A 22,958-nucleotide genomic window follows, 5' to 3' on the forward strand; every position below is an offset into this window, starting at 1 on the left:
TATTTCCCCATTTAATCACATGCAAATTTGCAATCACAGTGTTATAATTGCTGGAGGAAACTGATTTACAAGCAGAACTCAGATGCAGATGCACTTTTTAAGAGCTTTTATTTTTAACAGGATTCATAAGCAGAGAAACTGTTAAGTTAAAGGCAGGTAAGGTGTTTCTTTTTTTCAGCACCAGGACCGAGCAGGAGGCCACCAGAGAGCTGCCAGAGAGGAGAGGACTGGAGGAATTGGCAGCTGAGAGCTGAGTTAGAATTGTTAGGCTTGACTTCAAACTTTAGTAATGTTTTTTATAAATGTTTTTAGAGTTTGAATGAGAAGAGGAGATCACCTTGGCTTCTGGGAAAGTCGTATCTTAATAGGTTAACAGCGAGAGATCCTTGAGAGCAAATGGAGTCCAGCCAAAGAGAGAACTAGGAGCAGAGACAACAAAATGGAGGGAAGTAACAGAATGTCCAAGTAAACCTCACTCATGAGTTGAGAGCCAGGTTACCACTGCAATGACAACAAGCAAAAACCTGGCAAAGAATGAAGCGCTCAGCTGGTCTTTTATCCACAGAAGATAATAAGCGGATGAGAGACGTGTGCTGGCTGGCCTGAGGGCAGGAACTCCCCACCCCAGGGTGGGATTAAGCACCAAAGCTTGCACCTACTCCATCTGAGAGCAACAGAGAAAGCAAGAGAACAGGGAGAGCACAAAGAAGAAGAAAAGGAGCAGGCCTGCCGGGACCACGGCATACTAATTAATAACTCCCTTAAAACAATATAATTCCACAGCTGTATAAAATATTGCTGCTGCTCTTCATGGTCAAATTTGAAAGCAGCAGCCTTAACAAGATGCTATGCTTCATTTATTCTTAAGCAGAAATTGCACTACTTGATCATAATTTTAACTTTGTTTGCAGGTATGTCGTCGAGTGTTTCAATAATTTGCAACTATGATTGGCCGACAGCATCAGTTTCTGCGTGATATTAAGAGGAGGGACACAAGGAAACTTTAATTTGCAGCTATGTTACAAAATCTCAGGGTGAAATTGTAAATTTTGCAGCCCATCCATCCTAATGTCATTCCGCTCTGTCAGCCACTTCAGTGTGAAGGTGGTTATCACCAATAATGTGCCTTTGTGTGTTGACAATTCACGAGATGTCCCATCAATGGAAATGAAAAGGATGACTGATCTCGAGTAATAACTAACCTTTCACAGATTGATGGTGCCGATATCAGTGTGTCATGGAGTGGAAAAGCAAATTATGACTCTCAGCATATTGTGGGAAATTGGTGAATCTGCACCTGATGTGAGTGTCGTATGATGATGACAGTGGGAACCCAGTCTGAAACGAGATGGCTGTTACAATTCTGGTTAGCAATGCTACCTTCACACTTTAACAGCTTCACTTCCATGCTAATGGAATAAGTGTTGGATGTGTGGAATATTCTGCATTAATTTAACTCTGTGCCACAGCTTGTCTATAAGCAGTGGCAGTTTCACTAATGGAGGAACAGCTCAGAGAGCAAAATTGGATCTGCAGTTTATCCGAACAGCACGATCCCAGAAATGTCCCCTTCCCTGCCAAAAAAAATTAATTAAATAAATCTTTCATCTTTTCAGTTGCAAACCACAACAGCGGGGTATGGTGCTAGATGTCTCACAAAAAAAATAAGAAAAAAATACCACATTCATAATATAAATGTATGCCAACAGGGCTCTTTGGATATTGAGTATCTATATTATGGTTCATGGGGTTATGTGTGCAGTATATATGAAATATTTAAAACATAACCACACTACTATTTGAGGAATCAAGAGTGAGAAAACTGGACTTCTTGGATTGGTAAAAAGGCTGACAGGTCACATTTTAATTGTGTTTTCCAACTGTAACAAGTTTATATATGTAGAATGAGAGTCAGCTCAACCTAAACTTGATGATCTTTCATTGGAAGCTTGAATAGTAAATGGAATTACAGGGAATGAACTCCTTGTTCCTTCCAAACACCCATTACTAGGAGTCTGGGCTGTAGGCATAATGACTAGAAATACTCAACAAACTTGATTATTTTGGGCCCACTCTTGCCACAAACCCACCACTCGCTTATAGGAAACGGCAGTAAAAATTATTTTTCCACCTGAGGGAACGGAATCATCTGCTCCTGCATACTGGGGCCATAATCAAAATAAGATCACACTACTCATTTTCACATGTTATGGTAGATGGGCTTTACTCCACACACACAGCTGTGTATACTCACTTAATACAATGTAGCTGCAGAACGTGCAACTACTGAAATATCTGAATTTCTGGCTCAGACATTACCGTAATCCTTATGAGTTATTTATTTTGCAAATGTTGTTTCAGAGACTGAGGATAAGAAGAGAATGAGAAAAACCTGAACAACATGCCTGCACTAAAATTTTTAATTTGTGCTATTCCTGTTTACAAGACACATACATATCAATTACACACCGTTGGTGTTCATAATGCAGCATATAGTTGTTGCACACAATGGCTGATTATACAATACTGCAGGTCATGAAAATGCAATCACCATTCTCTACACACAGCAGGTAACTCAATGCAGAAATTCCTAATTGGCTGAAAACAGAATGTATTTGAATTTCAACAATGTATTTGCATTAAATTTTAAAGTCAATGCCTCATTTAGACACAAGTTAGTCACTAAAATTTGGTTAGTATCCAGTCTGTGAACATTCCTCCTGACAGGAAAACCTACACTGTTAATTTACAGTCATGAGGGAGTGGAAAACCTGCTGTAAAGAAAGTGGCCTAGAATTAATTGGCATCCAACATGTTGCTAAGCAGCTGTAGGTGTGTTAGCAGGCACTAGTGCAGGCAGCAGATGTGGACTGGGATTCACTCAGGCAGCAGCTGCTCTAATCCCTGAATTTATGGGGTGACCTTTCTTTCCTCTGCAATCATTTCAAAGTCAAAATCAAACATGCATATTTCCAGAACGTTTTTTTTTTTTTTTTAACTTTAGTTGACCTGTTTAAACTAAAATTCACCCAATACAGCATTTAATTAAAAAACACTAAGGATGTAACCTGCATTTTATGTTAGTGTCTCTACAAAGAGGAATAGTCCAGCCTATGCTGTAGGTTGTGATACCTGTTTAAAAATAATAAAAATGTAAATAAATTAACTTTATATCCAGTTTCGCAAAAGTTGAATAGAAAAAGCCAGGCAGATGGCCCTAACCTAGCCCTCCAAGCCGGAGGTGGGCATAGAGTTATCACCCCCATCATGTAAAGAACATCCATTTGCTACATAAACATTGATTCCTGCAACCAACCCAACCCATGATCTATTTCAGAAAAACCAGGCTTTCCAGTATTTGGTATCCCAGTTTAACTATTTGCAAGTATGTTTTAAAATATTTGAACAGCTTCTGATCTATGAACAGATGCATGAACTGTTGTTAAAATGTCCTGGGCTGTGTTAGTTCTTTTAGATAGTCTTAATCATGCCTGCAAGGTAGCCAAAGATGTATTAATGGTTTCTCAATCTAAAATAAAAGCTTACTTTGGTAAAGATGCTATTAAAATAAGTGTTTTAATGTTTGCAATAGACTCATATTAACCTAAACCCTGCAAAATGTGAGTTTGCCAAAGCTATCTTGACTTACTTAGGCAAATACGTTGGTCAGGGTAAAGTACATCCAGTTAAGATAACTGCTACTGTAGAGTTCCCTATTCCTGCAACTGTACCAAACATGAAATATCTTGTTCTCGTTGTCTGAAAGGCTATTATAGAATTTTCAGTCACACCTGAAAAGTGTCATGCTGAGCTGTATGTGGCAGGTAGAGTTGCGAACCCAATATGTAGACTCACAGGCAGTACTGCACTCGAAACAGTTTTATTGCTAAGCTTGCAGAAAACAAGTTTACTGAGCATGAACTATGAACTAAGCAGAAACCTGGAAATTGAAGCGGACTGCAGAATGATGCAGGGAATTTCTAAACAGACACGACACACAGCTGGAAAACAACACAGTGAGATTGTAATACTGGACAGGAGATGCAGACATTATATGCACAAGAGGGAATCAGGGCAGAGAGGAAACACCTGGGGAACATGGCTGGACATAATCTAACTGACAGGGGGGAAGCAAAATTGAACATGATGCACACAGGATGAGAGACTGTCAGAATAAAACAGGAAATACGGGAAACACACACTGAGTCTCAGACTGACTAAATACAGAGAACAAGGGTGAGAGCAAGGAGAACAGAAAGGCAAATAAGCATGGAGACAAGACTGACATCACATGGCATCTACTGACATAGATAACACTGAAAACTAGACACTACAAAATCCTCTAACCTAAACTTACTTAATGTAAATGAAACCAAGAAAAGAATTGAGTATTCAACCATTATAAAGTCCAGAAGCCCAGAACCACTGGGTAAACCAAAAAGACGTCCAAGAGTCCAAGCAGGCTGTTCAAACTATAAAAGTTCTCCTTTGTAATTCCCCAGTGCTAGTTACAGTGTTTCCCACACAATTCAAGTTGGATGTTGATGCTTGTGGTACTGGAGTCGGTGCTGTTTTGCAACAGGAAGATTCCTCGGGCATTGAGCACCCACAATGAAAAAGGAGGTCCTCATCATGCTCTCGGTCCTTCAGCATTTTGAGGCTTATGTAAGTTCAATTCCACAGCCAGTGACAGTAGATAGATCACAACCCCTTATATATCAGATCAGTATAACTCCAATAAATGACTATTGTGCAGGGCTCTCATACCCTAAACAATATAGAAATCTATTGCAAAGAGGGTCACGACAGTACTGTGGCCGATGCCCTTTCACATATGGCTTAGGATGACACTGGTATGGCTATTAATCTTAAGGGGCAGGGTGTTACATGTAACTCTCACTGCAGTTGTCTCCTAGTTTATGTGTGGGTATGGATTTCATTTGTGTCTGGAAGTTCTATGTTTTTCCCCCTGTTGACAGACACAGAACACCTCAGTTTACAAGCTCTCTGGTTCTCTTTCCCTCTCTCACCACCAAGAATTCATATTGGACCCTATATTATTAATTTTTTTTAAAATAAAAGATGTTAATTGTGTTCCTCCTTGATACATGAAAAGATAATCTGCTTTTTTTTCTTCTTTTTTACGTTAATCCAGAAGTTCTGAAAATGTAGGTAACATTAAAAAACGAATACAATGAAAATTTGGGGCATTAACCTGGTTTTTACATGCTGCTCATTGTCAATTTCTGTGACCAAGAACACCATCCTTGGGACATAAAATGTCAAAACATGTAACAAAGTTTGGCTGCTAGCCTGTTCTTGACCTCACTTCCACTCTTGCACATTCTCAGATCAATGTGACATTATTGCTCCAATCATTTTCTTGTCCACCTTCTCTGAGCCAATCAGCCTTCATTCTGTGGACTTCTATACCCTTAGGGTAAAGAAGCTAAAAGAAAAAAGAAAACAACCTCTTAACACTGAGGGGAAATCTTGTCAGATCTCAAGTTTTCATTCTAATTCAAATATCTGATGGAGCTGAAAGCAAAGACAAGGTGGATTGTGACTGATTTGTTTTGATCTTGAATGAGGTAATTACATCTTACGCCCTCGTGCCTCGATTTCCAGGTTGAATGGGTCACCTACCATCTGCTTACACCCAGAAGACTCTCTGCAAAGAACAAAACCTCCTGTTTTGGGAGACAGTGATGCACACTTAGCCAAAAAAAGAAGAAATGTGGGCCAACTGAGGTGTTTTGAATTTCTAAGTCACTGTCTGTGTTAGGTTCAGATTTAACACATTGTGCAGCAACAACATTGCTATTTTAGATATATTTAATTATTTCGTGTGTTTTCATGTGTCTCTGTGTGTCTACAGGAACCCACTTTGGATTCCCTGTTTTATCTGCAGTCACTCTATCATTGCTTCTGGCTAAATATTAAGCACACCTTGACTTTATGGTTCTGTCAGCTTATATTTTAGAATGCAGAGTGAGTGAAGCAAGTTTTTTTGCTTTTTGCTTTTTTATATAGCTGCTTCAATGTGCTACTATTGAAATTAGGGGGTGGATGGTGGGAAAAAATGTGTAACATTTAAAAAGGAATAAGAACCCACATTCACTCAGATTTGTCGAAAGAAGATAGCGATTGTAAAACTTCTTCAGGAATGTAAAACTTTGAAGTTGAGACTTAAATTATGGCTTACTTAAGTCCCAAAATAAAGACGAAAAGAAATGAATAAATTGAAAATTTTAAAAAAGAAAAGAAATTATGCATTAATGTCCCTACTGCACTCTATCACATTCAAATCAAATATATGTAACATTCCTCTGTGAAGCATCTGCAAAGCAGCTATTGCACAGTTTGGAGACCTAAACCCCAAAAAAGTGTCTTTAACAATATTGGGATGCTATCAGGGGGGAAAAAAGAGAAGCAGCCTCTAAAATGAGATTATCCCCACCCAAACATTATTATGCATAAGTCCATTATCTTGTTACAGCCACACAGAAAGCAGCGCTGCACATTAACATTCACCAAATACAGTAGGAATGAGAAGCACAGACATAAATCTTTTGAGGACCTGAATAACAAAAGGTTAGCAAATCAAGGTAATCTGTACTATACTGAAGAAGGGCTCAGGAGAAAAATAAGATTCATGTATTTAAGCCTGGCAATGAATTCTAACTCTTGACATTTAAGACTTTCCTGAAAGGTAATATTTACTACTCAAGAGCTTTCCTGTGCTGCAATACGTTGTTTGCTGGATCTGAATGGTTTTCTGCACAGAATACATCAAGGTGAATACATCAGTCTCTCCAGTCAATCAAGGGAGCTTTGTGATATTTTTAAAAACACATTTAATGTAGCTTTAGACTATAACTTCTCTGTCTATACAAAAAAAATGGCTCTGCTCTGAGGCCCTCCTGAATGACCAAGCACCTCACCCTATTTTCAAAGTTAACCCCAGACTCTCTTTGGGTACTGACCAAAAGACTAAAAAGTCATGGATACAAGCAGAGTTCATGGCCATAGGTGAAGGTAGGACTAGATATTGTGTGGTAAATCTACAACATCCCTTTCATGCTCAGCTCTCTCTTCCACACAACAAATCAGTACAGTGTCTGGAGAACCTGTGAGTCAGTCTCACACTCCCTCCTGCCATAACTCATAAATAAGATCCTGAGGTACTTGAACTCCACCACTACCTCTGTTATAATCACCAGTGTGTGAATGTGTGTGTGAATGGGTGGATGACTGGATATGTAAAGCGCTTTGGGGTCCTTAGGGACTAGTAAAGCGCTATATAAACACAGGCCATTTACCATATAATGTATAATATACTCCTGTAGTACCCACTACATTTGATCGGATTTAAAAACCAATCCTAACATAGTGGATTTTCTACAAGGAGAGCACAACTGAGGGAGACGGAGACAAAGCTGTCTTGGTCAGTGACCTATTTGGAAAAGAGGACTTTCAGGCTTTAAGACTTTTGGTGGTCTTTGTGAGACACAGAAAAGGTGAACATATGGTAGTTGTGATACATGAAACAAGAGCTGTGATGGTGTGGAGAGGCTTTACTGGGGACAATGTTAGAATTTTTTCAGAAACCAAGACAATGGGCGAGGGCTGTGAAAGCTTATTGATACCTGTGGGGACTGAAAGCTGATCCATGTGGTCTGAACATGTTTTCTCTCACATATCATGTACCTGGGTCACACCTGGCACCAAGATGCATTATGGGAAGAAGGCAAACCAGCAGAGTCAGTGTGATGCTTTTGGGCAATGTTCTGCTGGTCCTGCCATCCATGTGGATGTTATTTCAACATCCAACATCCTAAACATTGTTGCTGACCATGTACACCCTTTCATGGAAACTGTATTCCCTGATTTATATGGTCTGTTTCAGCAGGCTGTGCCACAAAGCCAGTCCAACTGAGCATCCATGGGATGAGCTGGACAAACAAGTCCAATCCACCTGGCAATTTACAGGACTTAAAGAAAGCTGTTGCTAACATCTTGGTGCGAGATACTGCGCCACACCATCAGAGCTCTAGTGGCCTTGATGTGTAAGGGCTGTTTTGGCCAACACGACATTAGGCAGGTGGACATAATGTTATTCCTGACCGGTTGAGTTTGTTCAAGACTGCTGGAAAGTTTCCAGATTAAGACCTTTGAGAGTGGCTTGAAGACAGACTTCAAAAAAGTTGTAAACCTGTTCTGCAAAATGCAACTTTTTGTGTGACAGCTCAGACTGAAATTATGCATCAGAAAAGATGCCCTCTTCTTTTTCTTTCTTATTTTCTGTGCTACTTGCACTTTCATGACGCAGTCCTACAATTTTGATAGAATTGAGATTTCTGTTCCCCACGTTTAAACATCAACAGTCTCTTCATGTCCAGTCTAAAACCACTTTAGAACCCAAACTTCTAACGTCTTTAAACATTCACTGAATGCTGATTGAACGTTAACCATACAGCTCTGCTGAAGATTACCTCAAAGTGCCAGAAGGTATTTTTGAACTGATGAAAATGTCTACTGCCCCAAACTGGTTATTAAATTCAACCCCTAGACCAGCTTGTGAATGTTTTTTATTCTTTGCATTGTTCCTGAGTGCCTGAAGATTGAATATTTTAAGTCCTCATTTCGTTGCAAGCACTACTATTATTCATGATTATGACTAACCTTTTGAATATAGAACATTTTTTGACTGTCTAGATTCACTGGCCTTTCTTACATACATCAAGTCATGCACAATCAGTCTCTTTAATGAGTCCATTTGATTCCAAAGTGTCTTCAAAGCGTCTGTGATAGAACTACACTGCAAGGTAGGGAAGTGTCCGTGAACAGACTGGCCTTTAATTAAATGCACTGACTTCAAGCAGCAACTGCTAATTTTGCTCTTAAATCCACATATAGGAAAATATCATGAGCTCTCCAATCAATAAACATCCCACTCACTGCAGCGAACGGGAATACCAGGCAGGCAAACTATTCTAAGTCAGCACTTGTGCCAAATGGAGCACAAGCACACAGTTAAACACGAAAAAAGTGCAGCTTGAAGTTGAGCCACGACAAAACTCTATTAATTCACACTCCATTTAGTAAATGTTATAGTTTGCATCTCTCAGTCTGAGCCCCTGTAGGAGAGGTTGGAGCTGAAACAAAGGGCTGTAAAGTTGAGGTCTCCCTCAAAGATGAGCTAAAGGTCAGAGATTACCTTGGAAATGAAAGCACAACTCAAGCACGGAGTTAACCTAAGTGTGTTCTTACTTGTTAGAGTGCGCTAGCAGTGTCGACATACCGACAGCCAGACTTCAGTACTGACTGATGGTCTGCTGATAGATTCTGTCAACAGGGTGATTTAAACAAGGGAGAGAAGTGTGCTGTAATCAGAAGAATATAAGTCTGAGAAGCTTGCAGTCACCTATTAAAAGGTGACTGAAGTGTACTTGAAACCCATCCAATAACCTGGTGTCATATTATTTCAGCTCAGCTATAATCTTAGACAGCATGTGGGATAATCAAAATAAAACCACATGCATGCATGAAAGACTCAGCTCACCAGTGTTATGTGGCATATAAATAAATCAACTGCATGTAGCCTTGATTTTATTCTAAAGTACAAAAAGCTTGGCCCAGTATATGGTTAACAGCTATTTTCTTTTAACACCCTGTGGTCCCTTATAGAAACCTTACACCTTACTTCCATATTTTTCAAAGGTTTTAGACCAATTTCTAAACTTTTTATCTAAAGTTGTAGATTTTTTCCCCCAACCTTTAGCCTTTCATGAGGACATCTTTGATAAATGCCAGTCAAATTTCAGTTTTAGAGCTTCGCACAACACAGAAAGTGTCATGGTCCTGCGGCCATGACTCAGTGACTTTGTGTTTATGTTCTTTATTGTTATTACTTTCATTATTATTCTTGGGCTGTTTTGGGATGGTTTGTGTTTGGGATTTTAGACACTGGGTTCTGGGTTTGTGCTCCCTCTATTGGTCCCTGGTGTTAGTGTTCCCCTGTCTCGTCAGGTTAATCAGGTCCAGCTGTTTCCCCCACCTGTGTGTGATTTCCCAGTGTCTCTTTGTGTACTTATAGTGTGTGTTTTCCTCTGCTCCTCGTCTGTGTTCATACCTGGTGTAATCCCTTGCGTGCTCTCCCTTTTGTTCTCCCTTCATGCTCAGGTTTGCTATTTCTTTGTGTAGTTTCTCCCAGTTAGTTCATCCTTAGTTCTGTTTTACCATCCCCACTTTATATTGGATATTATCAATAAATCACCCTCACACCTGAATAAGTGCTGCGTTTTGAGTCCTCCTTCCGCTCTCCACGCGGCCGCTGCCCCTGACCGTGACAGAAAGTGCCCTCCTTGAGGTAACTGGTGACCTCCTTTTAGCAGTTGACAGGGTTGCAAGAGCAGTTTCACCTCTTTTGGACATTGCATCAATGATGCTCACTTGAATGATTTATTCTTAGCTTTCAGAAAATTGTCTGGATCTCACTTTAGCTCTGGTAAACCACAAGGTTCGAATTAATGTATTCTCTATTTATATGGTAAATGGACAGTCCATTACAAAGTACTTTTAATTGAGGGCATTCGATGACAAGTGAGGATCAGTATTGTTCCCAAGGATATCAAACCATCAACCTTCCAAGCCATAGCTGCTCCTCACATGCTTCTACCTAACCAAATTATCCATCATGTTTTTCATTGCTTGACAGATGATACACATGCGACTTTCCAATAATGGCAAAATCTAAAAAACAAACAAATAAACATTAACATTTCTCAAAGCTTGACTACTTCAACTCCTTCCTATCTGGTATAAACTAAAAGTGACTCTCGCCTCCAGCTGCTTCAGAACCTGAGCTTCTGCCTGGTTTTAGTAAACAGCACCATATCACACCAGTACTGGCTTTCTTAGGTTTAAGATTTTACTTGTAACTTTTAAAATATGTCTGGCCCCAAGCTACATAGCCGATATGATGACCCGATAAAAGCTAGTTTACAAACTTATATCCTGTGGTGTAGCACTGCTGGTTTTCCAAAGTCAAGACTTAAGGTGACTGGACTTTACCTGGACTGTTTCCATAATATAGAAAATGTTTGCTAATAAGTCACCATGTTGGTTTTAGTTTGAAATCTGGGAACAGACACACTTAGCAGGAAGTTAGAGAAAGGGGAAATCGTGCCAATCAGTCTAGTTGATTGACTGTTACTGTAAGGGTCCAATGCTGGGGGAAAAAAGGCACCTTGTGCACAATAATCATCATAACAGTAGTATGCCCAAGGTGTTCTTTTGTGTCACAGCCACAAGCTGTGTGCATATAAGTTAGCTTGCTGCTTGTGTTTTTGGTGTGTGGTAAACTTAGATCTGCTCCTTGTCTGCTGCCTGCCATGCTCTGCTCAATGCTTCCACTCTTCCAAACTCCTATCTCTAACTTGCTATACTTACATGCCGCACTCTCCTGCTTCACCTGCCACCTGTTCTCTGTCACCAAGCAGTCAGCTCACCACGCCACACTCACTCCTGCAACCCCCTCACCTGCATTCCTGCTTATCTGTGTGCCTCCCCAGCCTTCTAGCTGTCAGCTCATTTCTCTTTGTGCCACACCATCTGCACATCAACAACCTGAGTATTTGCAAATAACAATTTGTTAACCATGGCCAGCCTGTGCCAATTCTGCAGAAAGACTCACTGGTTATAGGGGAAATGTTTCTACAAGGCTGGTGATTTTGATTGATTTTGAAAAGGAGTGAAATTTTGTAAACAGTCTTTCAAGTAATTGGCTCACCAAGTACTAACTGGCTCAAAATTGTTGATTGTATCAGGTCAGAATTGGTCCCCTTTTAGCTGTGTTTGAACTGTTCTGCATGTTTCTGTCGGAAGATTGGCGAGTCTTATTTGGAACCACAAAAAGGACCTTAAACAAAACACAATACCATCAGTGTGCCTTATTATCCCTTAACATAACTGGCTCATGTATTCTTTTGAAATGAAGAAAATAATTCCATCATCTTGCTGTATTTGGAAGGAAAGGAAGTTTATGGATGATACAACTACTGTAACAGAAACTGGAGGAAACTAATCTTGGTTTGATTTTGTCATAACAGCCATTTCTGGTATCAGAACCTTTCTGTTGGCTTCGATTTGAGCTCCAGGAGCACTAATTTACTGTAACTCTTTTCCACTGAAGCATTGATTGTATAAAAAAGGATGAGAAGAACAATTTCCACTGAAAAAAATACTGGTACAGGTGCTACAGGTAGAACCACTGAAGTTAGTGGCTTTCTTAAGGGACTACAACTTCAAATACACTGATGTCACAGATGCTGCTTGTGAATTCTGTCCTCTGTGATTTTCTTTCTTATAGAAATTACCCCAGATTTGTTCTCTTTAGTGTTTGGTTTTCCAACATGTCACCCAGTTCTGCCTTCTCGGAACCAGTCTTCATTCTCTTTACAGGGACTGGTGAAATCCACTTTATCCCTAAAGGCCTTAGGGATATAAGTTACTAATCCACCCTTGCCTCACTTAATTGTCTTTATCATTAAATTTCAAAAGATCCATTTCCACATTTGAATGATGTAACGTATGCTACAACAATCCAACAATAAGACTGTATATCTTCATGCAACTGGTGAAAGAAATCCATTCATCTGACTAAACTGGATTGATGGTGCATCATCAGACTGTATTTAGAAACCCAGACTGTCATTGTTCTGTTGAAGGGAGCCTCGGGTTTGCTATACTGATGCAAGCATTGCTTCTTCACAGCATTTCCGTCATCATTTATGTGTCATTTTCCCTGAGTTGCATGAAACAAGATGTTTGATCATTTATTAACAATTCATATTTCAGGGTAAGATAAACCGGCCACAGGTGGGGAGGGGGGGCACTGCAGTGTACTTCTTGTGCCAGTCCCAAGCCTGAATAAATTAATAAATGAGTCAGAAGAGCATCCGGGGTAAAATATCTGCCAAATCAAACATTCTGATCATTAAGAAAAGATTTCCATGCCGGATTGGTTGGGGGCCTTGCCAAACAATGACCACATCCAGTGCTGTTGGCCAACACAGTGCTGGTGGAAAACTGTGCTATTGTCAGCTGAACACAAAAGATGTGGAAACAGGGAAGGTGCATTCAGAGGCAGTGAGAGAGGAGGGAAGGCATGAGTTTGGTGGTGAATGTCAAGACTTTTATGGGACTATGACTGATGAAGGGAGAAAAATTGTTGATATGATGGAGAGAATGAAGGAAGCCAGACCAGAAGCTGCTCAGGTGGAATCAAAATGTTCTACCTTAGGAGGTGAAAAAAATTCAGTGTAGGCAGGATCATGAGTTTGAAGCTGGAAATGAAAGGTTTGGTGCTGCAAGTTGTTGGTGCATACACCCCACAGGTTGGATATCAGTTAGAGAAAGAGGAATGCTGAAGCAATTCCACCAGAATTACACAGCTTGATATCACATTATTGATGTCACTCACTTATAACCAACAATCAGAAAATCAGCAACCACTGTGCTTTTTCTAAAAGAAACATCAACATATATTTTAAGGATAACTTCAGTTTTCTTTTAAAGCAGACTTTTCTTTTAGTGGGAAACCCATCAGTATTAAGTGTATTTCGGTAAGTGAAGCCAACAAGCCATGTATTTCTGTTAATTCCTTTCCATCCTGCAAAGCCTTGTGAAAGTGAGTGACAGCAACTTTGTCACAGCTGAGCACCAACCTGTCCAGCTAATTGCCACACTTCAGTGTAAGCTTGCCCTCTTAACATTCATTTATTATGCTATAATTGAAACTAAACAAATCCACTTCCTCAAGCAGAGATAATGATTGAAATCGTCAGAGACAATTTCTCACTTTTGTTCGTTGGTGTCACTCATCTAATTTAAATTTGACAGAGGTCACTCAGAGTTGACTTTCGCCTGCTTTGAAGAGAATAACGCAAATCAACCTCCAAGGATGTTTTTGTTTTGTTGTTGTTGTTTTTCAGAAAGGAGCTCAAATACAGGGAAAACTCGTATACGACGCGCAGTATCAGGAGTTTTTGTTGGTTTTAGCAAACACATTATCATAGTATGGTATCATATACGGTTCCTCATGATACATAATTACAGTGTACCCTGCAGTCCCTACTGCCTGCTGCTCTAGAGTGGGCGAGCAGTGTTGACAGGCTCCTTCTTCAACTCCATGTAGTCAAGCTGTCAGTGGAGATGCGCTTGCGCAATTGCTGGGCGAACACACACACGCACACACACAGAGGCGCGTTTCCGTCAGTTTGTGCAGGTCTGATTCAAAATCATCCTGAGAGCTCGAATATAGAGACCAACTTATATTACAAAAAAATGTAAGTAGATTTAAAGCAGCCAGTTTTACAGGTTGATTTGGTGTGAAACTTCCCAGCGGATTTATATTCGACTGCGTGATAATCAGCATCACTTTGTCCTGGAACAGCAAGCAGGAGAGCTCATTAAATTCTCTGGACTACATCGGGGGAAATATTTAGAAAATTTAGTGTAAGTCTGAACACCAAGCGCGGTTCTTTTTCAACGAGGACCGACAGCCAGGGCAATCCAGCGCACTAGGTATTAAAAAAAACAACCCCACACACACAGATTTCCGTGCCCGCCTGCTTAAAATTGACTCCAACTTTCAGCTTGTTCTTTACTTTTGCAGAGGTTTTCGCCATGAATCAAACAGCGGGAGCCACAAATGCGTATCGCAGATGCTCCAAGGGAGGAAAGGTAAGAAAGACTTACGTATGAAGAAGTTAAGATTTAACAGTCTCTTTCCAGCGTCCATTTATGGCGCAGCGCTGGAAGGAGCATACCAGTGATACTGGATGTTTGTTTGCAAGCTTACAAAAAGCTGTAGACGCAGTTTTCATCATGCTGGGTTATTGCGCGTCTGTGCGCTTTGGAGATGTTGAAAGATGAGCGCGGATAGAATTTCTTGTGGAGACAAAATGAAATCAGTTTCAATGAAGGGAAGGGTGTTGGTGAGCAGTTTATGTTAAAGGTTTTGGAAAGAAGAAAAGCGAGGCTGGTTTGTGTACACTGCAAAAATGCTAAAGAAAAAAAAAAAAGAAGCAAATGATGACTATGATGCTCACTTGCAGTTTTTTTCCACACTGATGGGATTTCCTCCTCAAATCTCTTCTTCAATAACTTGACAGGCACCTGCTGTCTCATATCCAAGATGATGACATACTGTACCACAGCTGTTTTACCAAGCTTGTGACCCACATAACAAGGCTGCTTCTACTGCTGTGTGGATGCAGTCAACTAGGAGAAAGACAGGGAAGAGAGGGTCTGTGGATGACAGAGTGTGGGGTTGGATTAAACAAGGAGGAAGCAGAAAAGCTGGAGGATGTGGGAGGAAAGAGATGGAAAGGAGTGAGGAGGAGCAGGAATAGAGGGCTTTCCAGGCTCTGGTGTGTGTGTGTGTGTGTGTGTGTGTGTACGCGCATTGAAGGATGAAACCTTATTCATCACCAGCAGGAGTAACACATGCAGACTTCTAAGTGTTTACAAATATTGCTCATTAGATACAAATATTTGGGTTTATGGATTGATGCATACTGATTAGAGACGTCCCTGTCCACTCACAGAAGTGTCGAGAAAGATCTTGTAAATGAGTTTCGATGGGTGTGGACACAAATTATTACACACGAATGCTTTGTGTTTGTTATCACTCTCAGTTTAATTGAGAGAGGCTGGTTTGTTTTCCTCTCAGCGTGAAGGTGCAGGCCCACTCACACTGGGAATCAGGGGACTTCAGAATGAAACACATGAGTCGAACGCATGCCGCGAGCCTGCAAATTCCATACATTTTTAATATAGAAGCAAAGGCCAAATGATGGAAAAATAACCATTTATAGCCCTCAGCTATAATCTCTGAACCCACTCCATTCATAACAGACATGGTGGTTAAAATCTCTGCATGTACTTAGGAACATTGTCAGTAACAGTTAGTCTTTGATTCCTAAACCAAAGTTAAAATTTAACCAACAAAGATGAAGAAAAAAAGCATACAAGCATGATTCAGAAATGCAGCTCCCGGCTCTGGTTCAAAGTTTATGTAACTGAGAGGAAAGTAGAAAACCTCCCTTTATTTTGACTAATTAAAGCATCCCGGATGGTATCTGTAACGTTACAGATACCACTGTATGGAGAACTTGCACATGTGCAAAAGTACCACTAACACAGAAGATGTATACTAGTTTTAGAGCAGCATCAACACCAAAGCAACAGTAGATGAGGAGTTTCTTGGGAAAGGTCTTGCTTATTTTAGCAAGACAATGCCAAACGACATTCAGCCCATATTACATCAGTAAAAGAATCAGGGTTGAAAAGGTAAAATCCTCTATTAAACAAAAATGGGAGAATAGTCTCCTTCTTCAGAAACGCTTACAGAGCAGGTGATGCAACACAAGGTAAACATGGTCCTGTCCTAGCTGTTTTGAAACATGCTGCTCACTTCAAATTTAAAATGAGCTTATTTGTTTAAAAAAATCCTTAATTCTTCAGTGTCAGCATTATATAGGTTTCCTTTGCAACATAATTTATGATGAGGATGATTTGCAGATAATAGGATTTAGTTTTATTTTGACTTTATTTTGAACTTTTCTGAAAACAGGATTATATTATATACAACACAGTAGGCAGATGCAGCAAATACATGGATAAAATGATGAACTCAAATGGCTTACTGGTTTAAATATCTAGAGTCAATCATTCAAATCAATTGGCAATGTACAACAGAAGTGAAAAAGAGAGTGATGTCAGGGTGGAGGGGGTGGAGACGAGTGTCGAGGGTGATTTGAGACAGACGGATAGCAGCAAGAGTGAAAATGAAGGTTTACATGATGGTAGTGAGACCAGTTATGAGGTACGGTTTGGAGACACTTGCACTGACATAACAACAGGAGGCTGAGTTGTAGGTGGCAGAGTTGAAGTTTGCAACGCTCAGATGGTTTGGACATGTGCAGAGGACAGATAGTGGATATATTGAGCAAAGGATGTCGAATATGAAACTGCCAACAGGAGGAAAATAGGAAAATCACAGAGGAGATTCATGGATGCAGCGAAGGAGGACATGTAGAGGGTTGATGTGATGGAAGAGGATGCTAAGGACAGTGTGAGATGGAGGGAGATGATTCGCTGTGGTGACCCCTAAAGGGAGCAGCTGGAAGAAGAAGTCGAAATGACCGGGATTCATGTACTTTGTGTCTAGAGCATAAATGCTAACTTCTAAACATGTCTGTTAAGCTGTATAAAAAGACACTGCTATGTCCCGTCTTCCTCCCATCACTGCCAACTGGTCACAGCTCCCTGAGCCTGGTTCTGCTGAAAGTTTCTTCCTGTTAAAAGGGAGTTTTTCCTTCCTCCTGTCACCAATTCCTTCCTCATGGGGTCTTTTGATTATTGGGTTTTCTCTGTGTTACTGTACGGTCTTTATAAAACACATCGAGGTGACTGTTTTCATGATTTTGGTGCTATATAAATAAAATTGAACTTAATTGAACTATTTTATGTTAACAGTGTTAGATAGCATCCAGATCATTTAAACTGAACATGTGAACCATAACAGATAGTGTAGATCAGGAGCGGGCAATTCATTTTCCAAAGGGATTACATGAGAAACTGGGGCTGTGTCAGAGGGTCGCACCAATAACGTGAACTCAGTTCTAGTAAATATCAATTTGATCTTTTTATAAACTTTTTTATTGTGGCTCTTTTATTATGGCAAAATTGGCTAAATTAACTGGTGTAGATGGAAGGTGGCTGTGTTCATCCAACAGGTTGGGATGCTCTGCCACAGTAGTCTCTCTGTCTGTCATATGAGTCGTTTATTTATCGTTGACTTGTGTTTAAACATTTTGTCCTCATTTCTGCCGTGGGTTTGTCTGTGTTCTGTTTTGTTTTTTTCCAGCACGCTGATATTATTGTGCATAAAATATTTATGATGTCCTTTCACTCACTGCTTATTCTAATTCTGGGATCTTTCATCTCCTCTTACCCGTCAACTTTGTGAGAGAAAATAGAATCAGACTAAACGGCTCTTCAGACACCAGTGTCCGTTTCATTATCTGTCCCGTGGCCACTTTTAGCCCACCAGCAGGACGTGCTGCGATTTCAAACCATTTTGTTTTTGGGGGGTTTTTTTGTTTTGTTTTTTTGCTTGCTTGTTTTGTTTTTTGTTGTTTTTTTGGTTCTGTGCAAATCCTTAACGCTGCAGAAAAGTTCTCTTTGATGAGTCGCCTCTCTCTTTCTGTGGAGTTTCTATTTATAGTCTTGTTGACAGCCATCCCATGAGACTTTTCCTCATAGATTAATGACACAGCGATTAGGTTTGCATGGTTCTGCAGGCGTCCCAATGGTATAAAGCACATGGTCACATGGTCATGCTTATCAGTTCGAGCCAAGATGTGACATGTTTATAAACACCTGAAATGAATGGACAGCAGGTGTGCTGCGACTATTTTAGGATACTTTGGTATTCCATTGAAACCAGTAGGGAAAATAATCCTGTACTGAAGATGTTTCCTACACCGATGTCATTGTTGGATTTCTGCTATTCCCACAGCTAAATGGAGGTGATGGGATATCACAAATGGCTTTATAGTACTTTGATTGTGTTATCTGTAACACCAACAGTACCTCTCATCTTCCTTATCACAGATCAGAAGCTCGGGGGTGGGCTGAAGCTCGGGGGTGCTGTTAGAAATCTCTAAACCATCATAATGTGCAAGAACATCTGGGGGAATTCGTGGGGGCAGAGAAAGCTGCTTCTTCTAGCTGTCTTTCTTTATTATAACCCGTACTGATGTTACGATTGTGCTCTGTTTCCACATGATCCTCCTGCAGGGGTGCAGCAAAAAAGAGGAAGTCCCTTTAATGTGTTTATCTAAAAGCATTCTGGGAAATGTAGGACATTATGTGTAGGGATGGCTCATTCAACCCTCATGCTTCCCTTTTCTCAGTCTGTTTTTGTGGTGTGTAGAATTTAATTTGAGAATTTTGGAGTCTTCAAAGTGTGTTGGATATGTTGCAGATCTAATAATATAGTATGGTATTATTAGAATATTGTATTATAATAATATTAATCAAATAACATTTTAGTGGAAATAACTGTTAGTTGCAGCACCAATAATCTAATTTTCTATTATTTATTATTTCAATTATTCTGTTATTAAGTTTATAAATTTGTAAATGTCACCTTAAGACATTATGTTGCCCCCTCTAGTGTGGGTCAGGTAATTTTAATGTTGTTTAGCTGGACTGTTTAACCTATCTGTGGTTACACTGAGCATACTGTGTTTCATAGCCATATTTAGAGCATGCCACCTTGGTGTATAAGTAGAAATAGAAGCTATAGTTGATGGCTATTTTTGATGTCATCTTGTAGGATTAATATACCACATATTGGTGCAAAAACAAGCATGTTATGTGGGAATTTGCAGCAAATACATTATGAAAATGGTCAAATGGTCACTAGAGGGCAGTGTTGTACTACAATGTATGAACTCTTAGGGGGTCTTGCATTGGCTTGGTGGGATATACACTGATTAGACACTTTGTTGGGAATAAAGTGTTCACATCATGCAGTTGAATGCAAAGTAATAGAGCAGCTTTGCCATATATGCTACAGTTATGCTCCTAAAACTCAAAAACTCCCTCCCCGCCATGCATGTTAACTGGATGGACTGATAATTATTACAGCAGAGCTTTTTAATTGGATTGCATGAGGTAGGCAGTGCTTGATAAGTGGAAGATCTTTTCTTGCTGGAAGCTTTTTGATTACATGATTTATCACATAGTCAAAGAGCTCCTCTTTAGTTAACATTTTCTATGATTCCAGCTACACTGTGCGATTTTGTTCAAGATTTGACTCGCATATTTAATAAATCTAGGATTTTTTTTCCTTTTCGCTGCTTGTAAGTTTCCCACTGCTCTGATATCAATTCAGAGCTTAACTTTTTGCCTCTATGTGTCATGCTGCTCCTTTCTTCTCCATCCCCTTGGTCACAGCAGGCTAGCTCGATTATCTTGGCCCTTGACAGCCCCGCGGCCCTGCGCGCACACTAAATCCCAATTAACTCCCTGAGTTTCAACCCATTTGCAACTTTTGCTAATCTCTGCATCAGCAATGCCCAGAACCCCCCCCCCCCCCCCCAAATTCTTCTGATTACAAATTCATAACAAGGCTGTGAAAGTTTAACGAAACTAAACTGATTGTCTCGTGCAATGAATATGCATTAACTGCTGCTGCCCAAATGGAAACTGATCACTTGACTAAATCTGCTATTAAGAAATATTGGACTTTTGTCTTGGCATATAATTTAAATTCCCCCGAGGCTTATTTGTGCGTCTTATTACTGCATGGATTGTTTGGGGTGTTTTTAAACTAAAAGTCATTTGTTTCTACAAATATTGAACTTGCATCAGAGGAAACACAGCAAACGGATCCTTGCGGTGCTCAGGAGCTAAGCTGAAAGGTATTTGGATTGAGGGGAGACTCCTTAATTACCGCAGCTTTTTTGGCCAACAGCAGGGCAAACACCAGCATGAATGCGCCAAGTATTGATCCCTGCTCTCATTATGCATGGGGTCCATTGTAATGCACAGTTATCACTCTGACTCCCTCACTGGAGTCTATGGAAATCATGATTGATTTTCTTCACACTTCCTCCCCCCACCTCCCTGCCTAGTAAACTAGCATCAGAAGGCCTATCTCAATCATGTTTGCACTTTGAATTCCTGTACTCAAGACCCTCTCTCGCTCATTAGCACCAGTAATCTTTTTCTCATTCTGCTGACTCTGGGGGAAAAGGAGCGACGTCCTCGGTCAAACTGAGCTCATTCGCGTTTATAGCACAACCTTTGCAGTCTCTGCTTTTGAAGATGCTCCTTCATGCAATTCTCACACATATAAAAGCTGCTACCTGGTGGCAATTTGATCAAGTCTGTCTTCACAGTGTCTGCAAAAAAAAAATGCACCTTGTGCCTCTGTATTTGTATGGAAACTTGTTTACAGTGTACACAAAGAAATGGGATTTGGATCCGCTTCTTAGAGCTCTGCCTCTGTGAAATGAATAATGCAACACACACACACACACACACACACACACACACACACACACACACACACACACACACACACACACAGTGAGAGAATAGATTTTCTCACTTTTAAAACCACCAGGTGACATTTTTTGTTCTTTGGGGTTATTTGTATTTTTTTTCTTAAATGCATTGCAGATTGCTAATTCTGCTGCAGTGGCATTGCTGTTTGTAACAACCCACTGGTGTGTGCACTTAATCATCAGGTGCTGCAGCAGTGCTCCCCTGCCTGAGCTCATACTACACACAGGAAATCCTTGAGGAAACAGGAGCTTTATTACAGTATGTCAGCCTGGGGGAGGGGGAAAAAAAAGCAAACTCAATGTGATGCTTACATGGAATTCAAAGTCACCGCAGTGTTGGTGTCACTCGGTTGCAGCAAGTGTGTTTTCCAGGGGATGACTGACACCGCAGGGACTGTAATTGCATGAATCCCTGAGACCTCCCTGGCCTTTTGAGTGAGTGGCTGCTTGGCGAAATGCTTGGGTCATGACAACCCATCTGGTGGCGTTTCACAAGCAGTCAACAAGACCCGACGAGACAAATGGCTCCACAGCACTAAACAGCAGCTGTTGTTTGGAAGACAGACACTTAAGCCATATCTAAAATCACAAACACATCCATTGTGTGGCTCCAGAGGCCTCACTACCCATCAAAACCGGTTGGAGTTACTGCATCCAGCATGTTTCATCCTGCCAGAGCCTGTCCCAGTGGACTGTACCGTCAGTTTCCCCACTTTTACAGCCATCTAATGCAAATGAGTCTGCAAAAAGAGAAGTACCAAACAATTTCAATGTGCTGACGCCTGCACATCAGGCTTAAGTTTGCCCTCTGCTGGATGAGAGAGTCCATGAGCTTGAGCGTAGAAAGTCCCATATTTCACCCCCCCAAAGTGGAGTTTGTGTATAATGAGGCTTCTGAAATGATGAAATCATTAAATTAATGGTTTCTTAATGGTGGGACTTAAATGGAGTGGTTTGCATTATATAGAGTTTGGTTTCCAATTGCACAAATGCTGATAGCGAAAAATTATTAGAATAGTCTACTGCAGTATGCTTTGTGAAGAGAGTCTAGCATCATGCTGCTGTTTAATAGAAAGGCAGTGGGACTTTTCATCCCATCATTTAAAACAGTGGGATATCAGTTACTCTAAATAAGCCATCATTTTATTCATATTGATTTTTTATGAAAGGGAATATACCATAGAAGTGAAGACTAAAAAAAGCTTTATGCGTTGCTGGTGTGTTTGATCCTCGAGTTGTAACTTCGGTTCTTGTGCTGAAAATGGAGAAGAAAAAGAGAGGTCACTTTCTGCTCCAGTCACTGTTTATTCTTATATATCATAAACCCACACAACAGGACCCAGGGCAAATCTATGCATTTAATGGCCGTGGTCAGAAATCCAGAGAGATGTTCATATAAATAGCAAATAGTTTTTCATGGGTTTGCTCTACCTGTGCTCTCTCTATGCTGCAGATATTTTCTCAGCAGGAATAGAAGAAGCCATCAGCATTTATGAAATGCTTTGTGAATGTCTGCATACTTAAAAATTAAAGTGTGCTGGCCATATTTATTTCATATCAGAAAGAAACACTCAAACATTTGGCTTTACACTTGGCCTGTGCAGCCAAGGATGAGGGGTTCATCCTCTCTGAAACAAGCTCCCTTCCCTTTAAGCCAGCTTTGTTCTGATTGGCTGCTTCATGCAAACACAAAGTTTAAGGTGGGTGGGGCTTCTAGGGAAAGAAATATAAAACCAAGTGTTTAGAGCAGTCTACTCTAATTGAGCTTAATGTCTAAACTTTGGTCATAATCTTTTTATTATGAGC

General features: G+C 40.3%; 1 protein-coding gene across 1 annotated transcript in view; it reads left to right on the top strand.

Annotated features, from left to right (window-relative positions):
• The first annotated feature begins 14,249 nt into the window (after positions 1 to 14,249).
• Positions 14,250 to 22,958, top strand: part of LOC113029320 (A-type potassium channel modulatory protein DPP6) — a 263,030-nt gene continuing 254,321 nt past the window's right edge. The window contains exons 1-2 of the mRNA XM_026180141.2: positions 14,250 to 14,589; positions 14,681 to 14,748. Of these exons, the coding sequence (XP_026035926.1) occupies positions 14,692 to 14,748 (57 nt within the window). The 5' untranslated portion in view covers positions 14,250 to 14,589; positions 14,681 to 14,691. The remainder of the gene's footprint in view (positions 14,590 to 14,680; positions 14,749 to 22,958) is intronic.

The sequence above is a fragment of the Astatotilapia calliptera genome, chromosome 9, assembly GCF_964374335.1.
Source record: "Astatotilapia calliptera chromosome 9, fAstCal68.1, whole genome shotgun sequence".
NCBI lineage: Eukaryota > Metazoa > Chordata > Actinopteri > Cichliformes > Cichlidae > Astatotilapia > Astatotilapia calliptera.